Source organism: Tiliqua scincoides, chromosome 1 (assembly GCF_035046505.1).
Source record: "Tiliqua scincoides isolate rTilSci1 chromosome 1, rTilSci1.hap2, whole genome shotgun sequence".
Taxonomy (NCBI): Eukaryota; Metazoa; Chordata; class Lepidosauria; order Squamata; family Scincidae; genus Tiliqua; species Tiliqua scincoides.
Genome location: NC_089821.1, coordinates 38062748 through 38074966, shown reverse-complemented (window position 1 = coordinate 38074966; position 12219 = coordinate 38062748). Strand labels below are relative to the sequence as shown.

Here is a 12219-nt window from a genome sequence, read left to right as displayed (position 1 = left end):
GACCACACAGTTTTGTAATTTAAGCACTTGTTGATGGAGGACAAATCTGGGATATTAATAAAGAAATCATAAATAAAGAAATAAATCATTAAAACTTTAGCAGTCTTAGGATTTGCAGGTCTGTTGAAAGGCAGGAAGAACCTACTACTAGAGCAACCTGGGAATCTGAAAACAGGCATATCAGATGAATGGGTTGGAAAACTGGGGAAAAGAGCAGACTGTGGAACTGCCTGAGAGGCCAATCCTAAACAGTGTGCACTGGCTTACTGCAGGCATGCAGTGTTGTAAACTTGCCATAAGGCATGTTTGCAGGCCTGTTACCCTGCACATGCCCAATCTCATCTGATCTCAGAAGCTAAGCAGGGTCAGGCCTGGTTAGTACTTGGATGGGAGACCGCTTGGGAATACCGGGTGCTGCAGGCGTATACCATAGCTGGCTGGCACTGGGCTAGTGCCAGTGGAGCACTGGAGCTCCACTGCTTGGCAGTCGCGCAGATAACGCTGGGCACCTGAGAGGCAGGTGGTGGCATGAAGGGACGTGAGGTGGGGGAGTGGAGGGAGGGTTGGGAAAGGGCAGGGAGGAGAGGTGCCGGGGGGAATTGGAATGGGCCTGTAAAGTGGCGAGATCCTGAGCCTCTGTGTCAGGTCATCCACCCAACGTGGAGACTCTAAATTCGATGCTGGCCCTTGGGCCTTTGTAGAATCGAGTAGCCCCATTGCGGGGCTACTTGCTTTACCCAAGAGAAGGGGACAAAAGTCCCTTTCTCCCGAGGAGGCAGCAGCTGCTGCCTGGGACGTGCTGGATGCAGCAGCAGCCATTTTTTTGCACTGCTGCAGCCCCACGCACCAGGTAGCTCAGGATTGGGCTGCCCATCTCCATAGTGAGTGGTTGGATAAGTGAGTGGGCTGATAATGCAACCTTGGCAAGTCAAACTGGAGCCAGATGCTGATTTTAGCTTTTCAGATATGAAGGCCAAAGCAGTAAGTAGGACTTCAGCTGGTGATGGGCTGCAGAACATGCATGGTGGTTGCAAGAATGTGTAATGGGAGACTGCAGCACAATGGGACACGCAACAGGCAAAGACACGTGAGCATGAAACCTGCATATTGGAACCACACTTTGGATGGGTTCTTCAAGCACCAGGACAGTTGAACAGTTTCAAAAAGTAACATGGAGAGCTTTTGTACCTTCCACAATAGTGGAGAATATATAGGTTTCAAAACAGTTTTTATCCATGTAATTATATTTCCTAGGAATCTTCCTGAAACCTTTGACCTGCTGACTGAGGGCCTAATCCTGTGGGCCGGAGCACCAGCGGTACGCGTGGCAAATGCTCTCTTACCCTGAGGAGACTCCTGCGGCTGCCTCAGTGCCCATAGAACATATGCAACTATTTAAGCACTGCTGTTCCTCTGGGCTCCAAGGCACCATAGACTGGGCTGCCCATCTCATGTTGAAGTAGTATATATCAAAAGACTCCTAAATAAGCTTGCTAAATTGTATGACATTTTCCACTCTCCTGTTAACTAAGACAGTGTTCTGATTCCAAACTGCATTTTAGCTCCTATGGAACATCAACTCATTTCACATTTCCCAAATTAGCCTGCACAGCAGTGGTTCCCGAACTTTTCCGGCCCAAGGCTCCCCTGATCCCTGTGGCCATTGGCCACAGCTCCCCATTACATCACCTCACCTCAGTTACACCCAAAACGGGGATGAAGGTGTTATACACTAAAAACAAAAAAACAACAAAAAACAGCTGCCAGCACTCTGAGGCTGTAATCCTAAACACACTTACCTGAGAGTAAGCCCATTGAAAAAACAGGACTTACTTCTGAGTAGACCTGGTTAGTATTGTGCCCTGAGTTTGTTAGCAGCACACCTGGAGGGTTGTAGAAAGGGAGGGGGGAAGTGATGAATTTGCTGCAGGAGGGGAAGATTTTTGTGTGTATCTGCTAATTGTAAACTGAGACCCAGAGACTGTTTGGCTGCAATCCTAACTTCACTTTCCTGGGAGTAAGTCCCATTGAATACAATAGGACTTACTTCTGAGTAGACCTAGCTAGGATTGTGCTTTTTGTCTTACAATCGCAGCCAACATGGGAAGTACCCTCCCCCCCCCAAAAAAAGGAGGCAGGAGGAAAAAGGGGGATGGCTGAAAAGGAATGGGTATTTTTATTTTGTAATCAATTTTTGGAGACAAAGCCATCAAGAGTGGCTTTTTTTTCTTTTTTGAAGGGGGAGGAAAAAGAGAAAGGTGAGGATCCTTGGTTAAGCTGACACAGACCCCCAAGCCTATGTAGGTCTACTCAGAAGTAAGTCCCATTTGAGTCAATGGGGCTTACTCCCAGGAAAGTGTGGGTAGGATTGCAGCCACACAGAGCGAGATTACAACTCACCCCTGAAGTAGATGGGGACATGCTCACACACATACACCCAACATGCAGATGCCACCCCTATTCCCCCAGGCAAGACAGAGGAATGCATGCTGTGGCATTTGGACACCCTCCCCCCACTAACAGCAGGCTAGACTCCCTCCTTCCCAAGCGGAAGAAAGCGTTGCACACCTCCCAGCTTCTCCCAGTCAGCCTTTTCTCTGCACCTCCCAGTCAGCCTCACAGCCAGCCTTCCCTCGGTTTGGTGGGGAGGCTCCATCACCTCCCCCACCATGTTTCACAGGTCCTCCCATACTGCCCCACCCACCTCGGTCACCTCGGGAGGAAAAGCAGCAAGTAGGGAGGTAGCACCCGCAGCTGAGCTGAGCAGCTACAGGCACCTCTCTCCCCCAGATGCCTCCCTAGGGAGATTGAATACCTCAGCTGTACAGTTTAAAAGCTAATATGCAAAGAGCTTTGACATGTATCAATCTCTTATAATTCCAAAGGCATAGATGCAAGTGAAGCCTGGTCTCAAAAGGCAAGTGACAATAATGGTGAATGGGGCCTACAATGATGAATGTGGCCTGCAAAACCAGAGCTAGTAGCTTTAAGCCTCCACACCTTTTCTTCCTGTTTTACTTTCTAGTCTGCCAGCACACTGGAGTAATTGTGGAAGATGACAGCTATAGGTGCTCTGTATTGCATGGGGAAAGCTTAAATTGAGCCCCTAAAGTTTTCTTATCTGATTGTCACTGGCTGTTGTGACCATCCATGAACAAGATAGTCCTCTATGCATATTTTTTCCCCTGAATATACAGAGTTGTTTAGCATCAGCAAAACAAGTTCTCTGCTTTTTCTAAGGTTCCTTTAGGTCTCAAATGCACCCTAGAGCCCTATTGGTTTCAGCATTTTATTTGAAGCATACTACATTCACATGAAATGAATCAGGGAGAAATGTTGTGAAAGTAAAAAAAAATTAACTCATACTAGGTAGTAAAGAGACAGAGGCTGCAATCCTGTACATGTTCATGGGAGTAAGCCCCACTGAATACAGTGGGATGCACTTTTGAATAGACATGTAGGATTGCACTGTTAAAGTACTGAGACATTGGAAGCTTGGGTTCCATGGCTATCACTTTGAAAATTAGAGTTTTGCTCTGAGCAAATATTTTATAGAATGGTCATTAGGAGGAAGATAGAACAGCATATCTGATAAAATGACAAAATGGTTACGACCTGGAGGAATGAAGTTACTGATGAATTCCAGGAAAAGTTGTATATCATTTTGGGATGTCAGATTCAGTGGAAATAATTTCAGAAAATGGTCATGTAATTATATATTTTCAAAGTCTCTGTGCAATGTCTTCATGTTTATATATGTTCAAATATTTCTGTTAGGAATAGTCCTATAAATCAAGAAACCCAGCGCCTTTGGAAAGAGCACGTCCATCTCCTTATGAATGCTCCACTGTTTTAAGCCTCTGATGTATATAATTATAAGTTAGGACATCTCTGCTGAAAAAGACTTAAGAAAATCCAAATTGCCAAGGGCTTTATGATGTCAGCATGACTCAAGAATTTGTTCTGCTTTTTTTGCAAATGTTCTGCAGCAATTGGTTTAAAGGAAGACGTTCTAGTGAGTTAAAAACATTGTGCGAGGCTCTTTGAAGTCTTCCTCTTTCAACATTCACCACCCAAGCTCTAATTACATGTTTCATATTTGTAACACATAATTCTACCACCTATGCAATGGCTATAATGATTACACAATTCAGATATTGACCTGTCCGTAAATCCTAAAGGTATTTTCCAAACAAAACTTTATTTTACCACTACTTTTGCCCAAGGTTTGAGTGAGCAAAAACCAAGGAAGGACTTAAATATTTCACCTAATAACACACTAAGGGCGCAATCCTTATGTCAGTGCTTTCCAGCACTGGCATAGCGGTGCCAATGGGACGTGTGCTGCATCTTGCAGTTGGGTGTCACTCACGGAGGCCTCCTCAAAGTAAGGAAATGTTTGTTCCCTTACCTCAGAGCTGCATTGCCCTTATGTCAGGGCTGGAAAGCACGGAGATAAGGGGTTAGGATTGTGCCCTAATTGTATAATATAATACAAAAAATATTACACAATGCTACTATTCTAAGAATGCCCTTCTATTAAGATAGCATCATTTTAAATGCTTAGGTCAGGGTGGGATAAAGGGAGCTCTTGGTCCATTAGTGAACCCCTGGCCAACAGTCAACCACCTGCTAGTTGCTGGAATCCTGAAAAATAATACTTGTTGTGATCCAACATTACCACTTCTTACATTCTTAAGCAAAACAGCCCAATCCTGAGCTCCCCGGTGCACGGGGCTTCAGTGAAAATGGCTGCTACAGCTGCATCCAGTGCCAATGCCTCCTCGGGAGAAGGGGACTTTCATCCTGAGGGGCAAATAGCCCCACAGTGGGGCTACTCAATTCTATGGTAACCCAAGGGTGAGCGTAGAATTTAGAGCCTCTGTATCAGGCAATTGGCCTGACATGGAAGCTCAGGATCCGGTCCCACGTCCCTCCCACCACCCTCCCTCCCTCCGGCATGCCTTCTCCCCGCTGTCTCCCTGCCTTCCCTCCATCTCAGAACGCCTCCTCCTTGCCTCTTTCCCGCCTTCCCTCACGGCCCCACCTACCTCTCTGCTGCCCAGCGATCCGCGTGAGCAATCTGCTCTGGTGCTCCACTGGTGCTAGGGCCTGCAAACGTGCTGTAAGGCATGTCTGCAACTGTGCACGCCGGCGGTAAGCGGCACACGCTCATTAGGATTGGACCTTAATTTGGCATTATCCCGATCGCCCAATTACAGCAGGGAGATCGGAGTTTGTATGGCCTGGCCGGAACACACGAACCCCTTCCCCTGAGGGGATTGGTGGAGGGCTGTGGCTGGGGGGAGCAGAGGTAATTTAAGGACACAGCAACAGCCCCCCTGTCCTTCTTTGCTCATGGGCACCGAGTGGACACCCACCCACCCATCCACCCACCCATTACGCATTCTGAGTTGTACTGGTCGCCATTTGGGCCGGGTAGGAATTTTTTGCTGCCTGCCAAGATTGGATGGTGACAGGCAGTTTTTTTTGCCTACCCAGACTGCCGGGGGTACGGGGCTACACCCCTATTATATAATCGGTCACTTTATGCTGGCAGGTGGTGCGGTAGAGGCATGCTTGGGACCGTGGAGTGCACCTTCAGACAGCATAGGCAGGGCAGAACCCAATAGCAGTCCTCAGGGGCTCAGTGGCATGAGGACATTGACTGGGGCCCTGGCCGGGACCGCGGGGGTCCTCCTCAGAGGCTCAGCGGCTCGAGGTGGCACAGCCTGCGGTCCGGCTGCCTTCCCCTTATGGGACAGACCTGGATGAGCTGCATCGCTCAAGAACAGGGTGCAGCTTGGAGTCAGGTGCACATCCTGCCTGGGGGACAGAGTTGGTTCTGGGGCCGCCCAGTGGACCCGCCTCCGCACCACACAGGGGTTTTGCTGCCCCTGCAACTGCAGGTCTCAGCCTCCTTTTCTGTATTAAAATGCTAATAAAGTGGCCTTTTCTCCCACATGTGCTGTCTCGAATGTTCATTGGACTGTGCCCAGACAAACTTTAAAGAGACTCTGAACATACAATCTTGTATTGTAAGTTTAAAACTTTATAGTGATCTGTACAAATTCTAGGAGTTCTGGCTTTCCCTCCTCTCGCCCCCAAAAAAACAGTGCTCAGACCTTGAAACTTCCCACTCACTAGTTTAGCTGATGCTGTGAAAACATTAAGGGCATGGGACAAATGTCACATTGTCCAGCTGATATTTAATTGTATAACCAGAGAGCTCCCAGAAATGACATCATTTTAGACAGTTTATCACCCCCTTTCAGAACCTGCATAACCCTGCCTATGGTTTCATTGCTTCCTTAATGCATAGCTAGTTTATAACATGTGGTTTAGATAGGCATCCATTCTTGATTTATGGGAGAATGCACCACCTTGCAATGTAGAGCTGTTTTATTATTGCTTTGAGACCTCTAAGCATTAAAAAGGAAGAAAGGAAAACACTACTGCACTTGCATAAGTAATACCAGAATGCACACATTGTTAAATTTTTGAGCCACTTTTTCCATTCATTCAGTGGCAAGAAGTACATTACAGGTTTGACTTGCACTATAGCAGAGCTTCAGGGCTGCAAGTCTGTTCTGAAAGTTTGCCATGCAAAATCTCAAGCAGGACCACATAGTTCTGTATTTCTTCTAGCACTCACTTATCCCATTTCAACTACCAATTCTCAATTAGATGTCTGTTCTCCCATGTCTTCAGTACTTTTCAATGGTATTTTAGATCTTTTTTCTTTGCTGTCATCTGCTATTTTATTCAAGCTTTTTTTTTTACTGTTTTACCTGTTTCTCTATTTACCCAGCACCCCCCCCCCCCAATAAAGACACAGGCAAGGGCACATGGTACAAAGGGCCACTTTATTAACTATTTAATAACACCATAAATTGCAACAGGGCCTAAAAACTAGGTCATGCTGGTTCTATATTGGGGAAATGGAGCTGCGCGTCTACCTCCCCCTACAGCAATTTGGGTGACCACACCCGACTCTGGGCTGTATCAGTGCAAGCCTGCCGCCCCCTTCATTGTCACCCCGTAGGGTCAGGGCGGCAGGTTAGCTCATTCCACCCGAGCAAACCTGTGATGCACCTTTCCCACCAGGCCGAGGGTCATCCAGCCTGCCTCACCCAGCCAGGAATGTCAGCATGAGCAAGTGTGGAGTCCACCTGGCCCTTGCCACCCTGTGGTGTACACCAAGATGACCCTTATCTACCCAAAACCCGCATGATACCTGCCTAAAGCGACCAGTGAGACCTATTAACATCCACTCCGCCCCTAACTCCACAGTCTGGAGTAGGTGAAAAAACCACCAACCATTATGCCAATCAGGCTGATGGCAAAAAATTCCTACCCGGCCCCAGTTGGTGACCAGCTAATCTCAGATTGCCAAAGGGTGGGCAGGTGGGGGATTGCTGCCTGGTCCCGACTGGGCGGGCTTCCCTGTGCAGCAGCACATGACCCCAATCCACTTGGCCCCCAGCCAATAGGCTGTAGGGGCTGGTCCCGCCTGTGCCTTGTGTGGGGGCAGGGCAAACGCCAGTGGTTGCGTTAATTCACATGCCACCAGAATTGCTGTTTTAAAGTATTGGTTGTGTTTTCCAACCAATTTTGTAAATTAAAAGCAGTCTTGAAAAGCCTCCTACAGCGTAAGCCCATGAATGTCTGCTCAGAAGTAATGTGCTTATTCTCAGGAAAGTGTTATAGGACTGCAGGTAGAGTGACAGACATAATGAGGACAATACAGTCTTCTCTCTTTGTCCATACATTCACTATACAGATTTTCACATATTCATAGTGCCATATTAAGGTCATCCCTCTTTATCCATACCAAGATTTTTGGCATAGGATCCAGAGACTGTGGACAAACAGAAGAAGATGATGAAAAAACATATGGGAAAAGTGGAAAAACAGGTGACACATGAAAGAGTTGCTCACAGTTTGCAACTAAAGCTTGGGATGCTAAACGTCATAATGTGATGCTAGAGCATCTGAAATATTTTCTCTTTTCCCTTCCAAGCCTCCTGATTAGCCTCTCCCATCATAGTACACAGCGCAGTCCGTGTTGGAGCGGCTGCATGCTATGGTGGGGAAAACCATAGGATTGGGCTGCTGTTCAAGGATAAAATATTAAATGTCTGTTGTGTCACTTCATAATGTAACACTGACATAGCATATATGAACACTTACATAATTTAGTTTTCATTAACATTAGGGTTGACTTTTTTTTAATGTTCTTGCACATTTAACAAAACTATGGCATGCAGAAACTGTGTAAAGGGCTCCCATCTTCAAAAAGCTGCCCATGATTAATTTCTGCATCAGTGTGCAATCCTATATATCAGTGGTTCTCAAACTTTTAGCATCAGGACCCACTGTTTAGAATGTGAATCTGTCAGGACCCACCAGAAGTGATGTCATGACTGGAAGTGACATCATCAAGCAGGAAAATTTTTAACAATCCTAGGCTGCAATAAGTCCCATTTACTATCATTATTAAAAGGATATATATAGTAGCCTGTTAAAAGTACAGATCTGGAGCATTTGCCGTCACATACCATGGTAGCATCAACTCTAATATAGCAAAAATAAAATATTGTAATGAATGGGGACCCTCCTGAAATTGGCTCGCGACCCACCTAGTGGGTCCCAACCCACAGTTTGAGAAACACTGCTATACATGTCTACTCAGAAGGAAGTCCCACTGATTACCATGGGACATATTCCCATGGAAGTGTGAATAAGACTGCAGACTGGCTGAGGCTGCTATTGAGGACACAGAATCAGGGCCCATAAAATTATTGGCAACCCTGCACACCACTCTCATTATTATAGAACAGGGGTGCCCAAACCCCGGCCCTGGGATCACTTGTGGCCCTTGAGGACTCCCAATGCGGCCCTCAGGGAGCCCCCAGTCTCCAATGACTCTCTGGCCCTCTGGAGACTTGCTGGAGCCCGTGCTGGCCCAATGAAACTGCTCTCAGTGTGAGGGTGACTGTTCAACCTCTCATGTGGGATGAGGGCTCCCTCCACTGCGTGCTGTTTCACATCTGTGATGCAGCACCAGCAGCAAAGGAAAGGCCAGCCTTGCTTTGTGCAAGGCCTTTTATAGGCCTTGAGCTATTGCAAGACCTTCATTCATTCATATAAGTTCATCTTTAATATATTTATTTATGTAAACTTATGTAAATTTATTCAAATTTTAAATTTAAAGGAATTCTTTTTTCCCCCGGTCCCCCAAAACAGTGTCAGGGAGATTATGTGGCACTTCTGCCAAAAACATTGGATACCCCTATTATAGAATCATTTCTATAATATCACTGGGATTTGACTGATGCCCTAGTTTCGAACAGGATTACACAGAATATGCACACACAGAATGCAAATTAACATTCTTGACCTGCTGGTAGACAGTTGTCAGTTTGCACCAGCTGGAGCTTTGATCTTTCAGAATGCAAAACAACATTTTAACATTGACATGATTCATGACTAAGTCTGACAGAAGGTGAGAGAGCAATAATTACTGCTTATCTGATTCTTATCTGCAAGTGGAAAGCCAACTATCTCCTCCTTACTAATGCTTAGCCAAAATATGTAGGTGGTGTGTTTACAAACATTTCTGGCCTCTTGCAACACATCTCTCCCTTCTCAGCAATGTTTCACTCCTTTTGTGACAAGGTACAAAACTGTTCACAAGGTGTTGGGAAAAGAGTTCACATGACTCAACTGCCAAGACAACCAGTCCAAAATGTTCCTCCACACTACCTTACTGTCAATGGAACGTATAGTCAGATAAGTAGTCAAGTGCACATCCTTCATCCACAATTTGCTCCAGCTACTCATGCATAATTATCTATAGAATGGTTTGACTAGATTGGTTTGAGGGACTTCCTGTACTTCCATTTCCAATGAAATGACCAGTACAGTGAAGAAAGACAAGGAGCATTAACCTGGGCAATGGATTACATATTCCTTCTCTCAATTCAGAGTGAAGGAAATGGAAGGCTTTTATCAGTGGTGGTGCCACCTAGCCAAATCCAATCAATGAGATAGTGCCAACATCTCATTACATTCAGTATGGGATCCCTGACTGGCTGAGATCACACAGTGAAGAAGACTTTTAAAATAAATAAATCAAAAGTTATCCAAGTTGCAGCAAACAGAGAACCATGGCTACAAATAGATATGAAAACCTGTGTGCCAGACTGGCAAGGAAAGTTTTGTAATGAGTACTTTTGCCCACTCAAATATGGCAACATTTGCATCACACAGGGCCCAATCCTACCCAACTTTCCAGTACTGATGTAGCAGCAATGCAGTCCTGAGGTAAGGGAACGAACATTCCCTTACCTTGTGGAGGATTCTGTGACTCCCACCCACCCATCCACAGGATGCCACACACACTAGGTTGGCACAGCGGCAGCAGCACTGGAAAGTTGGGTAGCATTGGGCCCTGAACCTCACAAAAGTTCAGGATAGCAGCACATTGTGGACTTTTCTTAAATCCATAACAGTTGTTTCTCAGATGCGGCCACCAAATTAAATGCATAAGGCTATGGAAAGAAGGGATGGGCAACCTGATTTGCAGCCATGTGAATAAGAAGTACAGGGGGCCCCCATATCCGTGGATACCATATCCGCTGTTTCAGTTGTAATCACGGATCGGATCAGTGGCCGCTGTGCAAACCCCTCGCGTGCCCCTCTGCGCCCCTTGCCTGAGCTCCCGTTGCCTCCAGAGGGTCTTCTGAGCCCTTCAGAGGGCCTCCTAATGCCTTTTAAAAGCATAAAAATGTAACTTCCAGTTTTGATGAAAAACCAGAAGTCACATTTTTCCCCTTTAAACTGTAATTCTGAGGCCCGCAGAGGCTGCAGGCAGACACAAACAGCCTCTGCGGGACTCAGAATACCCCCCAGAGGGCAAGAGAGAGATCCCCTTGCTCTCTGGTGGGCCAGGGTGGGGCATCCCCAGTATCTGCTGTTTCATGTAACCCTGGAAGGTTCTGGAATGGAACTCCACGGATGCCAGGGCATGCCTATATTTAAGAAAATCTAATTCCACTGAGGTAAGGAGAAGAGATGGAGCTGCCTTGGGTGCCCTTTGAGGAGAAAGGCAGGTTATCAATCTAATAAATAAATAAATTGATAAAATGGTAGCTCAGCATATACATCCATAGCTCCTATGGACCTTAGCTAGATGAAGCATAGGCACACAATGCACTAAAAAAATCAGGGAAGAAATTGTCATGTGCCGTTTTCTTAATATGAGTCATTTTCAACAACGATCTTTATGATCACTGCTCTAGAGCCCAATCCATCCAACTTTCCAGCACTGGTGCAACTGCAATGCGGCCCCAAGATAAGGGAACAAATGTTCCTATACCTTGAGGAAGCCTCTGGGAATGCCTCCCCACCACAAGATGCAGTACATGTCCCATTTGTATGGCTGCACCGGCACTGAAAAATTGGATAGGATTGGGTCCTTACTTTTCTACTGCCACTTCCACTCAAGGTTATTAAAATTCTCTGAACTGAGTCCCATTACATATAGTAATAAAACTAGCATCAAAAGGAGTAACAGAAGCCGAGTTAAGTGACTGATCTGCGACGTGTGGCTGCTCTGAAATTGAAGATAGATGCCAGGTGAACCCTTCCTGAAAGCTAAAAATGCACTAAAAGTATTGTTATTGCAGTGCAGCTGTTTACTGCTGTCCATTTAAGTTTTGCTGTAGGACAAAGAGAGACCAACCAAGACCTAGACTGCTTCACCACCTTCTTTGGGGGAACTCAGATACGCTTCTCAAGCCATGTCAATTTGTGCTGAGCTGGCACTTGCTGCACCCAGGGGAACCCATTTAGACAGTGTTCCCCAAGCATATAATTCTGTTATTCCTTATGGTGGTTGCTGCTCTGGACTGCATTCAGATCAGCTAGAGAGAATAGAAATGAGCTGCTGCCTTGCTGTCACAGCTGTAAGGAATAACAGATCGACATGCTTGAAGGGCACAAAAGAAAGGTAGGTTGCAGCCTGGGTTACAAAGACCTAGCCAGTCATTATTTTCAGGGCAGGCAGATGAAAATGCCCACACTGACACTGCACTAGCTGCTGCTCTGAGGAGTCTGTTGTATGGGTGCTTTAAATCAACACAATGAACTAATACAGGCATTCCCCCTTATCCATGGGCTTCCGTTCTGGAACATCCCATGGATACCTGAAAC

General features: G+C 46.1%; 1 protein-coding gene and 1 pseudogene across 2 annotated transcripts in view; one reads left to right on the top strand and one right to left on the bottom strand.

Annotated features, from left to right (window-relative positions):
- Positions 1-12219, bottom strand: part of GAS2 (growth arrest specific 2) — a 111541-nt gene that overhangs the window by 29481 nt on the left and 69841 nt on the right. Inside the window, exon 8 of one of the 2 annotated variants that reach the window (XM_066611314.1) lies at positions 10294-10324. The exons of the other annotated variant lie outside the window; for it this stretch is intronic. Coding sequence (XP_066467411.1) covers positions 10294-10324 — 31 coding nt within the window. The remainder of the gene's footprint in view (positions 1-10293; positions 10325-12219) is intronic. 2 annotated transcript variants of the gene reach the window in all.
- On the top strand, positions 305-423 carry LOC136637255 (5S ribosomal RNA; annotated as a pseudogene).